This window comes from Ips typographus, linkage group LG4 (assembly GCF_016097725.1).
Source record: "Ips typographus isolate SLU linkage group LG4, UJ_Ityp_2.0, whole genome shotgun sequence".
NCBI lineage: Eukaryota > Metazoa > Arthropoda > Insecta > Coleoptera > Curculionidae > Ips > Ips typographus.
This window is the reverse complement of record NC_138425.1, coordinates 6,798,016-6,818,782: the sequence shown is the minus strand read 5'-3', so window position 1 is coordinate 6,818,782 and position 20,767 is coordinate 6,798,016. Positions and strand designations below refer to the sequence as shown.

The following is a 20,767-nucleotide window of genomic DNA, read 5'->3' as shown; positions in this document are numbered from 1 at the left end:
AACCAGGCACGCATTCATTAACTTTCATTTTGCCCTTCACGTTTGTCCGCTCACCTGTATTAATTTGCTAACCATATGAGGGGGAGGTAACCGCGGATGAGGCGGTCGGGTAGCGGGAAGAAAGTCGAAAGGCCCCGTCGTCACGGGCGAGGGAAGCCCTACTTGTTGGGGTGATGGAGGTAACTGCAATGGAAATTTCTTCTGTAAATATTTTTCTAATGTATTATAAGTATAGACAGTCGTTCAGACACTGAACCATTTATAAGGGTTTTGACTAGAACACAAACGAAAAATTCTGATTGTTTTGGTAGACTATTTTTGAGCCAGTGAGTGTTAAGATACTTTTTACGGTGCCTTTTTTGGTCTTTTGCAAGTCAAAACGCTCTGCCTGGTCCAAAAGTGTACAAAAAATGACTTACCATAGGATAAGGTTGTTGTGGACTAGGACTTTTGGCACCACCGTGCCGGATGGGACTGTTGCCCGAATGCTTGAAGTAATCGTTGATCTTCTTGTCGGGCGGCGGGACGGTCGGTCTCCCGCCCCCGCCGCCCTTTACCGCCCCTCCGCCACCCGCCAGGCCGCCACCGGCATCGTCCGCCTTGCGTTTGCGCTTGCGCTGTTCCGGCGCCCGCGTCGTCTTCTCTGGCGTGTTCGGGTCCACCTCCTTGTCGCTGTGAGACGAACCTTTGGTGAAAACAATCATCGTATTAGTACCGAGAAGAAGAGGCATTTAGCGGCCGCCGTTGAGCGCTCGCCGCGCCACTGAAAACAAGGAAAGGCACAGTCTTACTCATTTTTTTAATGCTACAACTACATTACATATCGGGAGGGTCGTTTTTTCAGACGGACAGAGCCGGTTCGGGAGAGTGGGGTAACGATTTATGTAGGTACCAACAATGAGCTTGAGATCGAAACGGCTTTGTGTATCTAAATACGTCGCGGTTTAATAATCGCCGTATACCAGGTTTTGTTTAGCTTTGTCTCCTTGGTGGCAATAATACAGATAGCTAGGTCGATTATTACGAGACCAAAAACCAAACAGGCGGTACCACTAAACCTAAACTAGGAACCTCAATTTCAATACAAAGTGATGACTTGCGCGTTATTATACAGGCGACTACGTTGAATAATACACAAACCATGGTCTTGATAATTTCTAAAAATAAATCTGTTTATGTTTTCCAAAACGTTGTTTATCTTTTAAAGACATTTTGGGTCTCTCAACTTTACACTGCTACCTGTAAAAAACCACAAGCCTCTGATTATCAGGGAAAACATAAACCGTTTGAGAACCATTTTGAAGAATGATTAATCTGATCTGAGAAATTTATTTCAAACATCATAGAGTACATACTTTTTAAATGTTATCGTCCACTGCGCTTACAATCTCGTTAGACCATCACCCTACGGAAATAAGTGAAAATTAATTGCACATTCTGAAAGATGGTACTCTCAAATTTTTAAATCTACAATAAGTATGACATTTTCAAGATTGTGTGAGTGTTAAACTCACTCAATAAATTAGTTGTTCATTGTAGTTTGATGATGTTTGAAATGAACTGTTTTTCTAAAAAAAAATACCAAATAAAGAGACTTTCATAGCTAAGTTGAAAACACATTGAACTGGAGGGACAAAAATATGAAAATGATCCTAGATTGGCCCAAACAAAATGACTAACTATGACAAATTTTTGTTACAACCATGTAAATCTTCAGGGCAGGACTTAGTAACAAACTGGATATTTTGGCAATTAAATATTACATTTGGAGAATATAAATTAGAATAAATTGTGAACTATAAACACTAACAATAACATCTACTATTTTGATAAATACGTAAATCGCACTTTGAATCATCACCACAAATCCTATTTTTAAAGCAAGTGAAAACTTTAACGAAGCTCGACTTTTTCATATCCTTCACATTTTGCTGTATAGACACACAACACGGTTTTAGTCAAATTAACCGACTTACGTAGGATATCGCTGATATTGGCCAATGAGGATGATTCTCTTTTAAATTACACACGACCGTAATTTAACTAGACAAAAATTAAACTATGTGTGTGTACAACTGAAATGTACCACTTTCACCAGAGCAACAATCTATAAAACAATTCGCCGTTTGAATTGGATTATGAAAGTTTCAAGTAAAGAAATCGGTTCCTGGCTTAATTAAGACGGGAAGTTTTGTAAGTGCCATAAAAGTTTCTATAGCAGATGTATTTACTTAAATCGATTTTTATTACAGGTAAAGTACATGAAGACAACATAAAACCCCTTTGGGCATTAGGGACAAAGGATACCTCGGATACTCAACAAGACCGGTAGGTACAAGCAATGTCAACAGAATAAAAGAGCGCAAGAATATTTTACCTTGATTAAAAATTGAAAACGTCGGTTTTAAATCGACACTAGAAACCAATCTCATCTCGACAAAGGACAGATTCAATTACTGTTTTATAACAACAACATTTAACTGAAACTTTCCACTATAATACCTCTCATTACCATATCAATTATTGCGATGTTGCCATTCTGGACACTCGGTGCCCTTTCTTCGTCGCTAACGAGGCCGGCTTGCCAAACTTACGCCTTAGCATCGCGAAACGAAATCTAATCGGTATTGCACCTCTCTAGCCTACTTTGTTTTGTTGTATTGTTGGCTTGCCACGTAAATATTGAAATTTCAAGTGAACACATTTTTAGATCGGCTAGTAGTTGTTGGTAGTGAAGTTAGATAGAAAGGCGTGCACCGTGTATTAGAATCGACAGAGATAGAGAGAAACCGTTTTGAGTTGATTTTAGACACTAACACAGTAGTCTGGTTATCGAACGATCTTTTTACGCGGCTGTTATGGAATTTATTAATTTATTCCGACTAGGCGTATCCCCCTCAACGTTTTAGACGTAAACGGGATCAAATATTGATTTTCATACAAATGGAAACTTGTTTTAAATGAAGTCTGACTTAACTATCCTTACCACTAGGTGCCACTACCTACCTACTGTTAAATTAAGGATATAACAACCAACTAAGTTCGATTATTCCTATTTTCATCAATCAGAAGATAGTCTCACAATGAAGTGTCACGTAACAATTGTCAAATTTAAGTCAGCTTAACAAGTTATTATAGTATTGCCTAGTAGTAAGACATTACATTAGTACATAATTTGTCTAGCTGTGGAAGTATAATCTAACACTCGGTTTACTACTACATAATAGAATATTATCTTTCTGAATACCAATTCGAAAACAGTCAGGTTAACAATTCCAGTTAAGCCGGAAGTAAAATATTGTGATAACTGTAAATGAACCTCAGTTCATCCTTACTGTGTTATACGACGATTACACATATTTTGCTCAGTTTCAACTTTATTTTAAATTACTTGATCATGGATGGACATTCACATTGAAGGAGGTTACAAACTACAATAGGAAAAGTTAACACTAAAACAACATAGTGGATGTCATTATTGGAATTTTGGTAGAGGAGTAAATGAGTACGACTGGCCTTGTGCTTCAATTTTCTAAATTGATGGAAAGTTACCTTACATTTAGGATAAACATTGTAAAATTTAACTACATGAATTAATTTCGATTGTTTCGAAATGTAAACATTGAGGTGCTAATTTAAATCCCACACGATAAAGGTAAAATGAAAAGTGATGAAAGCTATTAATTGTGATTCATAATGGATACCATCATCTAAAGAGTACTAAATTTTACCAAACAAGGGTAAACTTTTTGTTTAATCTGGTTGTCGCCAGTGTATCAGCATTTTTCAAATGAAATTCCTAGTGTGTACAGGGTTATTAATTGAATTGAGACCATCCCATTACAAGCTTTATTTTTATTTTTTATATCATATAGGGTGTCTTAAAAATCAAAACTTGTACGGCACTTCCTAGCGTATTTGATTTCAAACAGACCGTTTGATAATACCAACTTTGCAGGTTTAAAGTTTATTGAAACTTAATTTGTCTCATAAGAATGATGATGGGTGATGAAAAAACAATTGAATATCGAGAACATATCAGTCAAGTAGGATTAGAATTTATCGCAAAAACCGAATTTGCATTAAAAAATAGGGCATGTTTTTAAACACCCTGTATAATTAAAATTTGTCATCAAGAACTTTCGAATTTAAAATTGTCTTCTCAGTTGAGTGGTCTAAATTCAATCAGTTACCTTGTACATACATGTTTGACAGTTAGTACAATTATGGTTTTGCCAAATCAGTAAATAAATAATTAGTCAACTATCAATCATGTAAAAACTAAATGACATTTCACTGGTAATTTATTTAGAATTTTGACAATTCATTATAAGCGCAGGAAGGAAGTTATATTAGAACAAAATGGCGGGTTCAACATTTGTTCTGCAGTTAGTTATAGAGAACATAAAATTGCATTCATAACATTGTGGTAGGTGTTATTTATTTCGTAAAAATGGCGAAATTAAAAAGATAGAGACTAATATTTTTTTTATGTAAAGGTGGCCAGATGTGAGCCACAGTTAGCGATCAAGATCAATGGAAATATACGTTACCAAATGGGATGACAAAGCATATAATACCTAATGTGCTAACATAAGTTCAGTGCATTTTTAGATTTTCGATTATCCAAAAAAAGTCTAATTTAATTAAATAATGTGACAATGGTGATGACTGTTGTGCTGTTCCTGAAACTACCATCATACTGACCACAGAGCTGACATAAAATTTCAAGGTTACTTAAAGCTTTTACCTTGAAAACTTATTAAACCAAACAAAGAAGCTATAATACGTTAGTCAGACGATTTTAATGATCCCTATCTAATTTTATACTATATGAGGGTGGTATGTCTGCATGTTGAGCAAGAAAAATGGTAGTGAATCTTATTTGAGTGAAAATTATGTGAGTTAATAATTACCTGTGCTCATATTAGAGTCCTGGTTAAGGATAGGTTGGGAAGTGTTGATCGTTGACTGCGGTGCCATCTGTATGTGAGAACCTGCTGACATCTGTAAAGAATAAACCACGTTACAAAAACTTACTAAACCAACAATCACTTATTACAGTTATATTAGTGTCTGTTAAGTACCTAAAGGCTTCAACGTGTTAATGTTTAGTTTTTTTTGGAAGTTGTGAACTTCCAGACGATCAACCTTGAGCTGGAAAAGTCACCTCGTTGTCGACCAAGAGGTCTTACTAGGAACGTATATAACCATAGTTTGAACCGATGTGCAAAGTGGAGTAATAGAAAAGCGTCGAAACTATTAAAAGCTGGTTTCGAAACCCGACAGCACAACAATCGGCCCGGTCTTTATTTTATTCGTCCACTTTTCGAGAGAGGAAGTCACAGGCCGAGCCGACGTTTTCAGGGCAGGTAATATCGTCAGACGTCGATGACGATTATTCTGCCTTTGCTTCCCTCTCTTTCTTTATAATTGTGTGCGATCTTACTTTACAGATTGAAAAATCGCAAATTCCAAACGTGCTCCAATGCCTACTACTATTTAAAATTTAAACGCGGGTGCACCAAGCCGGTTGAGACTTTGGTAACTCGCTCGTCTCCTCCGTATATTTCTTCTACTACGTCATTGCTTCGTAATGCCCCACTGGTTACGAGGAACTTTTGTAAAGATATCCTTAGCCCAGTCTGCATTTTTGAAGTTCTTTAACTATAGATATAATTATTATTCGATTCTCCATGTTTGTTTTTTCAACTAGTCGATAATTTGCAACCTTGCTAAAAAGTGACAAAATTTAAAAGCACGATCAGCAATGGTCAATTTAGACAACCAAATAGGTTATAGTACAAACATTCTGATCTGAACACTGCTTCTAAATAGAAGCTAGCAGAAAATACTAAATATAATTTGCTTATTATTACTATTTCTGAATTTTAGTAAGAAACTTGAATCCACTCAATAATCATTTTCAAACGTAATGAAAATCTTTTAAGAAAACATAGTTTCAAATATCACACATATGACATAAAATGACGTCAAACTAATCTAATCAGCTATGCTATTGGCGCATCGAAATCTACTACTTTTTAATGTTAATCAAACTCTTATCTGAAACCCATTAAACTTTTTGTTTTTATTTTTCTATAAAACTTAACAAGCACCAACATTTGACATTGAGCTAAACAACTAAAATTTAAAAAAATCTAGTCACAACATAAATGAAGCACACGGTATATAGAAGCCCAGGTAGTGATAGAGAACAAGACAGATGTTTAGACTAAAAGGGAAGGGAAATGACGTCACGCTTGACGCAAGTTCACCGAATGATGTCACCACCACTAATGTCCTATATAGGTAGCAAGTAAAATAATAATTTGATTAGTAACTAAGTTAATTAATGGATACCAAAAACTTTTCTCATCACGCGCATTCCTCAAAACAGTCAAACATCATCAGGCTTTGACCTACAGTCATTACTGAAATCATTATTTAATTATAGAAAAACACATATTATATTAACTACAAAAACAGACGAGTGACAGTGAATTACGTGCTTTTATGACTGAGTAGATGGCGTCGGAGTTCAAATCCAGCCTATTTGAAGCTTATCACTGGACAAAATATTACACAGAACGTCAGTGATAAAGACAAACGGCCAAAACAATAACAAATTTAAACGAGTTAATATTTTTGTAGATCATAATTTTTAAGGTCAATATCGAGTGATGAATGGCGATTTTACACGGTAGATATATTAAAGATACATAACGTCGCAATAAACCAATGTTTAGACCAAAAGATATGGGGTGAGAACCCCACTACACAATGATGTCATCATTCCACCCTTATTTTTCAGCCTTGGGTTATTGATTTAGTAATACACGTTTGACGTTAAAAATACTTAACAACGTAAATCATTGGCGTACAAAATGTATAGATTTATTTCTGACCTCAAAATTGAAACCTTAAAAGGAAAACCGTCATGTTGGAAATCACTGTTGCTGCCGTTCATTAATGACGAAGTCTTTTTCGCAGTCGTCCAATGTCATTACGAAAACGATTGACAAATAATTCGTTAAGCGTTTAATGTAAAAGTTAAACAACAATAATAAATATTCCGTTGTAAAAATGCGAACCAGCTCTCATTGAAATTCAAGGTTGCAGAAATATTACCAAAAATTTATGTACCTATACACGGACGGCGGCGATCTCAAATGTTTGCAAAAAAACGATCGATTTTAAGATTCAGAGGCGTTCGTTCGTTTCAATATCTGACTGTAATGTGCTACAACATATTTTAGTAATTTATAAACCGCTATAATTAAATGAAAAAAATCATCACATTCCGCAAAGCAGCGCGCGAGCTTTCTACTCAAAGACACCCGGTAACGGTTTTAAAATACATATAAAACAATTTCTTAGCTTGTTAACCCAAGCATCCATAATGTGCCATACAAACAACAGTTGTTCTATAAATAACTAATCTATTAATAAAAATCAATGACTGTATCGCTGTTTCACCGTAAATATCGTATGCCGCATTATTAGTAAGTCCGGGCAGACATTTTTCCGCACCTTACTTCTCTTTTATCACTATCATTCAAAAAAACTAAAATTAATGACAATCTCCTATATACGAAACAAACTTGTACTTACAGGCAATTTTTCATAGCACAACATTATGACTCACTTGACTGTACAATGAGTGGAAGTAACATCGACCTATAACTCGACGCTCAAAAACGGCCATGGAGTTTCGAAAAGCTAACCTAACTGTGGCCCGCCCACCGCTTTATAAATACACTTCTGGTCTAAAAATTGATCCGTAAACGAAAACTAAATAACTTATCCGTGTGTACATACCTACGACCTACTCAAACCGAGTAAAGTAACAACTTGAACACAACACAGTCACGCTATTAGGTGTCTAAATCTGAAATAAAAGCCTGCACACATGTAAAGATTACCAGTCGAGATGATTTTATTAGGAGCCATTGGCAGCGTTCTTGTTAACATTAACCGGCAATTTATTTCAACTCCAGTTTAACCAACGAACTTACACTCTCTCTGAAGGAGTTGAGTTCATATTTTATTAGCACAAATAAAATGTGACAGTCCTGTTCTAGTTTGGCTCAAAACTGAAATAAAATCGACAGAATTACGAAACTATACTGTTTATAAGGCGCATACTAGGTAAAGAAATTCAATACTTGTTGTTTTAGTGAATGCCTGATTATTGTACTAGTTTAGCCAAGCTCAAGGCAAATTGCACTTTTTTTTCGTTGAACGATAATAATTTTGCATTGCAATGTGCTCATTTCAATAAATATCAGTGGCGATATTAATGCTGACACCACATTAAAGTAAGTCGGTTAATTATACTTGGATTGTTTCTAGCAATTATGCATGATGGCAAACCTTTAAGTGACAATTCTGACTAGATCAAAGATGCTGGTCACGAATAGTTAAATATGTACACACACACACTCCAACTCTTCCATTTCAAGTGATAAGATCGTACTAATCCCATAATCACTAGTGACGTGCCATAAATATTCACAGATCATCGCCGACGAATTTTAAATGAGTTGGTGCAGGTTAAACTATGCTTGGAAAGTGAACCTCCAGTTTTACTAATATTAACAAAAGTTGCTAAGTCAATTGTTTTCATAGTGCATTTTGACCCTGTTTAACCCACAACCCGGCCATAAATAGAAAATTGTTGTAGATTATACAACAACGATGAAGATTGGCAATAAGAGAGCGATACAAATTAATTAAGATAGCAAAAACAGAACCAAGGAATAATGTGTTTATACTTTTGTTATTCCAGAAAATTTTAAAAAAGTTGTTATGACAATTGGGGATTATTGTAATTATTTACAGAAAGCAATTTAAAATACATTGTGTGAAAATACTAAACGGAATCCATTCTCTGAAAGACTCTGAGTATGAATAAAGTGACATATTGTAAAGGTTTGAAGAAGTAAATAGGTTAGTTATTTGCACCAAGAACTTGCAAGACAACTACTACTATGCACTGCCGTGGATAATTTATTTTACAGCTTAGTACTTAAAATGCTTCTTGGCTTTTTCCTCTAACTACCTTTTCCTTTTCTCAACCCATAATCTTGTGTGTGACTTTTCCCTTTTTGACTAAAATTTGAAAACTCCATTAAACATGGAGCAACTTTTAGTATCTTATTCAGGAAAATTAACATTGTCCGCAGAATACAACATGCTATATCTTTCATTCAAAAACTGCTGGATTATGCTAATAGAAAAAGAAGCTTTAAGTGTAGTTTAGCTTAATCTTGGCTTAACCTAATCAACTAGTAAGTACTTTACTGGTACCATTAGCTATAGCAATATCCTACTCTCTGAAGATGTAAACCTTCAAGTCTGAAACACACGAAGTTAAGCACTTTGGTTCGGAACATTAGACTAGTCCAGGATACAAAGAACAACTACGTAAAAGTCCTTCATGGATAGCGCAGACTAAGGTGAAAAGTGGTGAAAATAGCACAAAACAAAGATGTAACTTTTTGAGTCTTCTTCTTTTAATTTTGTTTTCGAATTTAAACTTTCTATGCCTAAAAACCTTGCGTTTTGCCACCTTTTCTTCTTCGTTTTCTATTTACCCCTGATCTAAAATAGCCCGAACATTTTTACCTGTTACACTAAATTCAAGGTTATTTTCATTAGAATCAACCTTTACAACTGTAAAAAAGGTGGTTTTACTGGGTGCTCAATTTTATCCTGCTCAGTTTATTTTTACAAGTTTGGCTTTGTTTCTTTGTTCTTTTTAGTGGTAATCTAGTTAGTTGAAGTTGGAAAATAAAAGATGGTTTACTCATTCCTGAACTGCATTGTTTTGTCATTTATGACAATTTTACAAATCAAAAACACGAATTCTGGTGAGAAAAGAAAGATTAAGTTCTACGTCGAAAATCTTATCAACTCCCATGGTGGTGTAATTCCATGTATTTGGACCAAACGGAAATTGTACGTACCATCCATAGAAATAAGATACAGTAAGTGACCAAAACAAGTACTACAAAAAAATTACGCTTAAGTTTGTAGAACATGGTTGCCAATATTAACTTCTCTAATTATGTCTTTTAGTGCTGCTGATTTAGATGCCGCACACATGCAACCAAGAGAATAAACTTATATTGACTTTGGTAAAAATATGACAAATAATCCTAAAATAATATTGATTTAAATAACAAAAACTGAACTTTAGTCATTTTCTAAAACAGGTAATAAAATATGAAAAACCTCTTGATAGTGAAGATAAAACCAGAGTAGTCACAACATTGTTTTAGCAATAACACCTAAATCATAAAGAGTCAATTACTCAGACTTCCTGTCAACATGAAAACAACAAGTTTTGTGGGTGAAGTTAATCTTCCATGGGATTTTCGTTTGTATCACTTTACATCCAGCTTATGCTGGTACTACAAAGTGAAGTAAGTGGTGATAAGAATGTGTCGCTCTGAGCGATCGTCAGAGCTTCGACCGGTGCATTTAACGATGATCCCGTTCAAGTTAACAGCAAACAAGTTGCGTCTGTCAAAGCCGGAGAGCAAAGATTTTATTTTAAATTTAATCGGTCCCGGTGTTGAATAATGAGAGGCGCGACATTTTTAGAACGGTTAATAAAACTCTTCCATAACTAAAGCGTGGTTGTTGGTGAAACGCGACCACTCAGGTATATACACAAGACACATAAAATAGAATGCTAAATAATGTAGGTTATCGACCCCTGAGGCTATAATATGGCGTGTAGTGTAACTATAAGCGACTTGTGCAATAAATTAAGGTTCAAGAAGAAGAAAATGGCCGCCTTACCTTGTCGAGAACATCGCCAGTATCTGGCTCTATTGTGCGCCGCCTCGGGATATGCGAACACTCGGTATTTATGATACAATTACCAAGGCAGAACGTGCAACTCGGAAATATTTCCATATTCGGTTACCTGAGACAGCGACAAAAATTCGAATTCTCTTTCTGATTAAACTGAAGCCCTATACCCATATTTTTCCAATCCAATACTAATTGCATCCACATCCACTCCACTCTGACACAACCATTGCTCAATGCTTATACTGAGCTGGCAACACCGCAAAACAACCGAATTGTATCAATTCTAGATACCAAACCGCTGTTTTCACATGAAAAACACTAGAAATACAAGTTAAATAACTCGCATATACATATCAAAAACAAGCTACGATTATTCCCATCTATTTATAGCAGTTGAACAATTAGAATGTTTGTTTGTTTTACTTTAGTAGGTTGTCAGGAACAGTTCAGTTGCCGATCAAGTAATATCACGCTCAGAGTATTTTCCTAATTACGTTTATCGACAAAGTACGCACAATTATACTGATTCTGACGTAAAGCATCCCATAAAAATAATAGTAAACTAATCCAGCCTACAGCATTAGATTTCTAGTTGGACTGAGTTAACAGAAATTTGACGAAATAATCCCCACTATAAACAGCCCAGTAATACAGTCCGTAAAAGTACTAATTGAATAAGCAAACAGGCAAATATTGGAGAGACATGTATGTAGAAAACCACCAGTAATGTCTAATTATCACGCTGCAGATATACATTCAATATTATTTATTTACGCTCTAAATAATGTTTCGTTTGTTTGACCAACATACAGTCCGAATTCTAATTAAATTACACTCAAACATTGTTAAAAAAAACCGATCTGAAATAATTATTGACCCTCAACATGCCTATAGAAACTTGTACTGGAACCGTATTGAACTTAAACCTATTTTAGTCCAACTGAGTAGTTATAATTAGACTTTTAAAAATATGCATCACTGACACCAATTCTAACAGAGGTTAGAAGTTATCCTGCCAAAAAAAATGTCGTATATGTTCGGTAGGACAACTAAGTAATTTGTTCTCTCATTCATGTCTGAAGAGTGAAGAGATTTTTTGTTTTCAATTTTTTTTTCGAATTCAATACGCCTGTACTGGCGGTAGAAATTGATGAAGCAGTAAGTTGAACACTTTTACTAGAGAACAAGCATCAAAATGACCCTTTCCGAGACCCTGACCTAATCTACTCCGATTTCATATCAATCCACCCAGAAACCTCTTGAAAATTGCAAAAGTCCATTTCTCTATCATAACTGTCGTAGTTAGGTCAATAAATGAGTGGCTAGTAGATTCTTGTCATAAAATTAAATCAAACTTACTCTCTCTCATTTTCCATCCCAATAAAATTCCTGACCTTGTAAACCGAAATAAGAGACAAACTTAAAAAAAAATAGATAAACTAAGCTAGAAAATAACTGACATTGAAATAAATAAACACTTGAACTTTTTCCAACACGTTTTATACTCTAGTTTATTAAAAAGTTTAAATCTCCACATTATCGAAATGTTAAGAGAGCAAGATCACTGTGGACTATCCAGTATCTGAACTTGCTAAGACGTTATCATTCACTTTCCCTGATTCTTTAAAACAATTTGTCTAACTCTAGAATCTGGTCAACATTAGCTATTATCTAGCACAGATGGATAGGCAAATTTATTCACATTAGAAAGAAATACTTGGAAGAAAGAATTCAGTTTACTTATTGGATGAACATGATACAACCGGACCAGATCAACTACTGGTCAATCCTAAAATTGTACTATTCAACCAGAAAATTTATAATTTTTAAATGATCAACTTAACTACATATTTGAGATACAGTTTAGATTTAGAAATGTTGACATTTTGACCTTCAACCAGCAAGTGGTAAAATCTCACTTGGAAACAAAATTGCAAATTACCATTGGTATTGCCTACGGAGGTTTGTTCTCTTGAAATAGCTGGCGTACAGTGAATAGTCTTAAAGAGTTCAAAGCCTTCTTGCAGCAACTTGTCGCATTGTACTAGCTCCGTGCTACGTTGTAATGGTACAGACCGCATATATTCGAATGACACTAACTACCTACAATACGCCACCATAATTGAACCAGCCAAGTCTAAGGAAATCCAGTGGAGTAGATGAAAATCTATAGTAACATCAATGACGTATATTTAACCAGACGGGTTTTTGGTTACTACTTGATATTATCAATTGGATGTCTGTATTAGACCTGGCAACATCGCGCTTATGAGTCCAATTTTGATATATGAAGTCAGTGGAGTCACCATTGCTACCCAAAAGAACACCTGATGCATAATGAATACTGAAAATAAAGGTCAACTTTCAATCCGTGCAGGTAATGAAAAATTTAGGCAAATTCGAAAGGAAGCAAATTTTGTTTTTGAATGTTTTATTAGGTAACTTGATGATGACATTTGACAAAACGTGCAGGTTGGCAGCCTCGTTTTACAATGTTGCCAAATTTAAAATAATCTCACCTTTGCTTTGGATGCTGACAGACAAAGAATTATTAGGGGGTTTACCTTCGTGCATGCATAGACTTGTGTAGAGGTATACATTTTAGTTGTTTCTCTATCAATGAAAGTCAGATGTTTATTTTACCATGCCTATGCGTAAACTGTAAGTTAATTAAAGAGAATATTGAGGACAAAACAAGAGGGTGAATAATTAAGGGTGTGGCTAGCAGAGTAGCAGTGACACATACACATACAGATTGAGACGGCTGCTAAAGTCGATATTTGTAGTATGTCCCTAAAAGTAAAACCCTCTGCAGTATTAAAAGGGGAACAAATTAATACAATATAACGCACTGATATGTAAAGTTATCATGACTACGAAACGTGGTAGGCGATAACTAGTACTCGGTACAAATTATATTTTAAAAATATACGGCTCATCCTGTTTGTTCCGACGAAATATTATTGAATACTTAATTCAACCAGTACCGTAATAACTTAATTTTGCGCTGTTTTTATGAATGAACAGTTCTTACCATTTGCACCCTCAACATCTTCGCTAAACGTTCGTAACACGCAATCCCATCGCGCAAGTACCACAGTCTTGGAAACAGAAAACTGACGGATCCGAGATAGTTACGCTGCCAACAAACGACAGATCATCGATAAAACAATATCAAAACACACTGAGTATCAATTTAAACTGGTGCAGGCACCCAAAAGTAAATGAAAATGTGCTCGATCCGAAGCGATCGCATTCGATCAATTCGGCGATGAGCCCGAAAATTACGACGGATCGAATCTCGAAACGCAAAATGGCGACGATAAAGGCTGAAAAGACACGGATACACCGGAAAGGAACTAAGAAAACTGAATTATCGTAAGTGTTATAGTAGTGGAGACGAGGAAAGGCAAAGCAAAAATTCCGAATAGTAGGGATGCGGCGCCGATATCGACCGTTCTCGTGTGGGTGTCTACTCTACCTGTTACAATCAGTGACTGGGCTTATCGAAACTACGTCATATAAGAGAAAGTATTCTAAGAATTAGCTGTATTTACGCCAGGTTAAAATAATTAAAGGAATTACTTAAATCGAACCCAAAACTAACTCAACATAAACACCTCATACTAACATGCCTATATTTTTAATCAACACATTAACCATTCATAACATTGTTTTTACCACTTCTGCCTTTTTAACGGTATTCCAATTATTGGCAAAACTATCAGACCATGCATAACACTTTCCGTAGTTTCTGACAATATTAACCATAATACCAATTTACGCTCGCTAATAAAGTGTTTGCAAAAACCTATTCATATAACGAGTTACTATAAAGATTAGAATAACTTATTTTTACTGTTTTTTAACCTGCCGTATGACAAGAAGGGTAACCTGCTTCTAAAAATCAGTTGAAGAAAGTGGGGTGAAGTCCAAATTATTCGCAAAAACTACACAGATTAAATGACACAAAACAACTAGAAGTCAAATACCCAAAACTCTTCCAGTCATCTAAATCAGTGTCTACATCTTCAAACAAACTCAATCTCATGTTCGTGTATTGGTTGTTGATCATAAAAAACACTTTTGCACTCAATCCATATTTAGTCAATATTTGTAATGAATTTTGAACATTTCAAGAATCAGGAACAACAAAATAAAAATAAAAATATGATAGTTATCCACATATTTAAATTCTCTTTGAGAAATAGTGGTGATAAATTATCAGACCAGCAGACCTTCCTTACATATAGAGCAAATTCCATTCTATTGAAAACTTTTCCTAAAAGCACCGTTTTTGCACCAATTGTAAGTTTGAGAAAGAAGTCACACAACGATCAGCATATCTTAGGGTAAAAATAAACTAAAAGAAGACCTGATGGACTGAAATCGCATACGTCAGGACCTAATAAACAGTGGTGACCAAGTTTCACAATTAGATAATTGTTTTTTATTTATTTTCAGACACAAAAATGCAACCAGAAGGACTAACAACCCTAGAAAAGACGACATTCTTAAACAATTTTATAGAGTTTTGAAAAGTTGAGAAATGAGAATACTTGCATCAGCACTTTTGCAGCACTTGCAGAATCTATGAAAACCATGAACTTATCCATCAAGTGCATTCAATCCGTCAACTTACACCAAGTTGTTCAAATCACTTTGAGGTAATTCTGTAAGATGATTTCAAGATGAGAAAAACAGTCCTAATTAAACAGTTTTCTAGGGAAGAAATACTACACATTCCAACTAGAACGTTTGGAAGATCTGCAAAGTTTGAGAACCCAGAAATTCGATAGATTCACTCAGAATAGAAAAATACATTTTGGGGATCTTAAAACTGCTTTAGTTTGGATGAAAAAATGAAAATACACAGTACTAAGTAAACAGCATGTATCTAAACACTAAAGGGTAAAAGTCACCATAACATTTGTAAAATGTACAGAGTGTTTCAATAACTTGCAAGAAGCAAGAGATCAATAATTTTGATCAGTTTTGAACATATTTTTTAATGGAATTTCTCATAAATTATTGAACATTTGGATTCTACTCATAGTTTCAAGTATACTTTAAAAAGTTCTATGACACTAATCGACTGTTTATGACACAATGGAGTTTGTATAGCTTGGTCATAGCATGCCACAATAAATAAAAGACAAAAGTAAATTTTGACACGTTTGCAAAACTATTTGTTTAATACTACCTACGAAATTTATTTTGTTCTTTTATTTTTTTTTTTGCTAAATATGTGACTAACTTATAGAAAAAATATAAGTTAGGTTAAGATCACTCAAAATAATTGGCCATTTAAATTTCTTTTAATTAAAAAACTTCCTAGTTAACTATTCAATATGGTTGTGGCTTCATTTGGATATCTTGGAAAACCAAAAAGTTACAGCTGATCAAACAAAATGTTATCAAAATTATTGAAACACACTGTACTTGGACCAGGATATAAAACGTATTTCCTACATGTTTTAAGAAATTTTGGGCAATGTTATTCAATGAAAAAATAAACACATTTTAAATCGCAGTGACACCAGAACCTAAAAGAAGACTTATATTACTCTAAAAGTACTTAACCCGTACCTATAAAGCCCCGGTATGGAAAATAACCATAAAACATTTTTATTTTAATTGCGCGACTTATATTAGCAAAATCCCATGCTTAGCGCAGTCATAAAACACGCAGTCAATCAACTCGTGCGAACATAAATATCGACGGTTTAAAAGGCGGGCACCCAGCCCTAGCAAACAGCTGTTCGTCGAGATAATCGTGTAAGCACGGCGGGCGGCGTTGCCGGTTGAGCCAGCAAATTTTCATGGTTAATAAAACGTAAATAAACTGTAATAATGATTACGTCGAGTTTTTGCTGCTTCGCACGTCGTCGTCGGCCACTCCATTGGAAAGTATAGCGTGCCGTGCTGCCACAACTAAATCAGGTGAATAAATAAACGGTTTTTAGTTTTAGCCGCTTTTTCTGTTCGGTTTCTTTTATTAGGTTAGTGTTTTCACTGTTTTTGATTTATATAACTACAGTTTTTTTCTTGCTGAGATAATTTTTGAATTGGTGATTTGGTCGATATCTGTGAAACACACGTGATTTTGATTGGGCCTTTTGAAATATTTCTTCAGGATCAATTAAGGAACAAGAAAACCCCTTTCTCTTTAGCAAACGGCTTTGTCTCAATTATTCAGCAGTAGCAGACCCCCAAAAGTTCACTTACGAACACCTGCCTACACGTTTATAATATGTTCAGAGCTCAAGGCTATTGTATAGGTTTGCTTATACATGAAATTTTTGATATGCAGCTGCATTTTGTTTTCAGGTAAACCCTCCTCCATTCAATACCTACTGTTAAGTGAAACACACTACACCGATGGTCATAATAAAACAAGGAAATACGATGGAACCTGGCAACATGGCGGCCATACTATTAGTTCTGTCAGATCAGACACACGATATACACGAACACAAAAACCGAAAAGGTGCAACAACCAGCCTTTCGGTTTCAGCGGTTTCAGTATTCGATAACCGCGTAACGATTGTAACGACCACGATTATTTCGGTCTTCCATGTTTGAGCAGGTACGACAGAGAGAACAAACAAAACCCGTTTTGGTGTGCACTCAAGAAGGTTTTATTTATAGAATTAGTAGTAAGTCGTACCGCCAGCAATGAGACCGAGCTTTCAATACAACCGCTGACAACTGAAGAGTCTAGGAGCCAAAAATACAAATTATACTCACTCAGAATAATTCAGTATCGTTCTGTTGATCTTCATTGTTGATTATTAGTAACTAAACGAAGCAAGGAAACGGAATAGTTTATCTTAGTTACAACGTTCGATCACACACACATAAATACACACTTGGTCGTTGTGACCTTTAATTGACCTTGAAGAGTAATAATTTATTCCTGCAAAGCGATCCACACACACACACACACACATACTCCACACATTTAAAACGAAAACAAAACGCTTTAATTAAATAAGGACAATTTAATTTCGTCTGCATTGCGGCCATTTTAGGAGATAGAGTGATATCATTCATCATCACCTTGAGAAATGAACGAGCTACTTTTATAGAAAGTCTAAAGTTTTAAAAACAATAATCGAGGGTGACCATGAGGTTACAAAATTTAGTGTATGAATTTATTTGCACTCTCAATTGTAAAAATAAAATTTGCTTTGAGTTTTGGTCGCAACTGGTTTCGAGCAGTAATAACTTACTATATGTGACTATTCATGAACCTCCCATAAACGTCATATTACAACAAATTTATATGTGAAACATTGAATTCAAACACACAGAGGTAAAAATGCCACATATTTTGATGATATTTTTGGTGTCATTCCAGTTAAGATTCTTCAAGTGATACTTTATGTGAGTACTCACATAGAGTAACTTATACTCCTAATAAAATACAATTTTTAAACAGTTTCTGCATGTATTTTGTTAAAATTACGTCAGTTCAACAACAGGTTCCTAATTTGCATTTAGGTTGGACGTTAGGACAACAATGTCACTAAATCAATATTGTTTTTGATTGATCAGCGTATAATACTATTTGCCGGTGGAGAATCGTATTATTCGTATTTATGATTTTCGTGGGACTATCTTTAAAACAATATCTCCAGATATGTTTGAAAATGTAAAAAAAAATAGATCCAAAATATTACGATTTGCTTCCCAAAAGAAGTAATTTCGTGTGCAGTACATGTAAATAGTTTAAATAAGGAATTCTTTCTTCCTTTTGAAGTTTACTGAAGCTGGCAGACCATTTTTCATAATTTCTTAAATCAAACTTCATGATCAATAAACACTCTATGTAACAGTATTTGGTGTTTGTGTTTCTAACTTTTCTTCCTTTAATTCTGGCTCCTTATATGATTAAATTTTTCTGTATACTCAAAAATATGTTTCTAAACTCTTCTGTAATCTTTTCTACTTTCTTTCTTCCATTAAAAAAAAATTATATTTGTAATTTATGCAGCCGGACATTTTCATCTAACTCTCAAAGCAACTGAGATTAAATTGGGATTTGTGTGTTATCTGTTGGGACACCCTGTACAATATAGTAGTGGACGTTACGGGTTCTTGACATGTCCAACAGTGAAAATGAGCACCCGGTATAAAGCAACTTTCCAGACTGTTGCATTATCTAATCGGGGGCGCCATTTGTCAAGAATGTGCACAATCGGTTATTTCTTTTGCAAATATCAAGTTAACGGGAAAATACCCACGTCTCCAGGTGTGCTGCTTAATGAATTTAACGCAATAAGGTTTTTTTTGTAACAGCTGAATCACTATAGAATACATATGGCAACAAGGCGGGGCACTCCCAATTAAATTGAGGATAAAACGTAATCAATCCGAATCCAGCCGAAAAGTGTCGGAAACCCCTTAAAACGGAAGTAGCAAACCGAGACTAGAGAACCGCCATTGTAGTTATTTTTTGCCAAACAAACGAAAAAAACAAATCAATAAATTATCAGATTAATGACGTCATAAAAATAGAACCCACACTTATTTCCAGATAGGCGACCGTAAAATCTGGCAACCGTCACCGCGAAATCCATAAGCAGCCAACAGTAGGTCAAACCGTGGATAACCAAGAGGCGGCGCCGTCGTCGCGTATGAATACCGCTTTGTGTCGGTCGCCCTGTTGCCGATTTTACGTTGCATGTCTGTTACGAGCCACCGGCAATTATCCGCCTCTGAAACACGCTATTCAAATTTATCCGGCAGATTATCGCCGGCTAGCCCCGTAGGCTCGGCTGAAAGCGCACGAGAAAATGATCGCTTTTTAATATGAAATGCCGAATTGGCAACGTTGCACTGCACCACAACAGACCTTGCAATGCCATTCATAGAGGCCTTGCGTTCAACCGGCAACAGAGCCACCCTCCGCGCGCAATCAGCTGGTTGTTAGACCACGATGCCAGATTTACGTAGACTATTTTTGTTTATTCGAAATTAAAAGGGATAAGATAATTAAGTATTTAGATTACTACCAACTAGGAAAGAAAAAATCACATAATAACAAAAGTCCATTAAACCTACTTACATAGGAAAAAAGCTCAACTTAACGAGCATTCATAATGTACCGGAGCCATGGATGACAAAACCGTTCGATAACAAATTAACAACAAAACAAGCGAAGCGTAAAATCGGCAACGCCGCAAGGCATTCCAATTATCGCGAGCGCATGCCAAATCTCTCACGAGACGACGCACTCCGGAATGTCACAGCTGCCGTTTTTATTGGCCCCGACCGGTTTATTCGATTCCCATTTTATTCATTTGTTCATTCGCCGTCGGCCGGTACGATGCGTACGTAACGTACCTCCTTCTCGACACAAACGCCGATATTGGCGGTTAAGAGAAAAAGCGATTTTAAAGCGGAGCAATCGCAGAAGCCGATGACCGGCTACGCTACGAGCGTTCACTTTCGATGTGTTACTGCAGCCACTTGGCCAACCGCGATCGAAAAGGAAACAAAGGCAAAGCACGGTCGCCGACGATGAAAAAGTGCGATAAAATGGCAACAGGCAGCGACGTTGCAAAACAGCAGAAGATCGAAGGAGTAGCGTAGCTGACTGGGATAGATTAGTTGAGCGGATACGAGCCGAAAACCGGAAATTGAATTTGGGCCAATCGGAACGCGACACGACTACATAGGAATACAGTAGTTTTCGTTGGTTGACAGTTAACTGGTTAATATCGTTAGTATATTATGATTCACAACCGTGTGTAGTTAGTATAATGAACAAGATATTTGAAGGGCACAGCATGTCGTGATTAAAAAAATTCAATCAAAAGAAAAAGAAGAGAGAATCACTTCTTACCAATCTGGACAAAACTTCAGTTGTCACGTTACGTCAATCTGCCTGGGGTGGTACAAACGTCATTTTAGAAAGTTGACCATTGACCAA

The 20,767-nt window shown here is 35.7% G+C and overlaps 1 protein-coding gene and 1 long non-coding RNA gene across 22 annotated transcripts in view; one reads left to right on the top strand and one right to left on the bottom strand.

The window, feature by feature from the left end:
• The window catches only part of LOC145728091 (uncharacterized), a 47,016-nt gene extending 28,526 nt beyond the window's left edge, over positions 1–18,490 (top strand). For 2 of the 7 annotated variants that reach the window (XR_014177995.1, XR_014177993.1), the window contains exons 3-6: positions 2,253–2,328; positions 15,292–15,494; positions 15,554–15,738; positions 17,158–18,490. This is a non-coding gene — a long non-coding RNA (uncharacterized LOC145728091). Of the gene's footprint in view, positions 1–2,038; positions 2,194–2,252; positions 2,329–15,291; positions 15,495–15,553; positions 15,739–16,630; positions 16,771–17,157 lie in introns of those variants that run through there. The other 5 variants (XR_014177994.1, XR_014177998.1, XR_014177992.1 and 2 more) reach the window with 5 other exon arrangements.
• The window catches only part of Tlk (Tousled-like kinase), a 52,318-nt gene that overhangs the window by 7,898 nt on the left and 23,653 nt on the right, over positions 1–20,767 (bottom strand). For 6 of the 15 annotated variants that reach the window (XR_014177990.1, XM_081978054.1, XM_081978050.1 and 3 more), the window contains 3 exons: positions 4,917–5,007; positions 420–685; positions 55–201 (listed from right to left, as the gene is read on the bottom strand). Coding sequence is in view for 14 of the 15 variants with exons in the window: in XM_081978054.1 (XP_081834180.1) it covers positions 55–201; positions 420–685; positions 4,917–5,007 (504 nt within the window). In the remaining variant the exon portion in view is untranslated. Of the gene's footprint in view, positions 1–54; positions 202–419; positions 764–4,916; positions 5,008–5,062; positions 5,336–7,614; positions 7,760–10,812; positions 10,945–13,861; positions 14,198–19,900; positions 19,923–20,767 lie in introns of those variants that run through there. The other 9 variants (XM_081978053.1, XM_081978057.1, XM_081978063.1 and 6 more) reach the window with 8 other exon arrangements.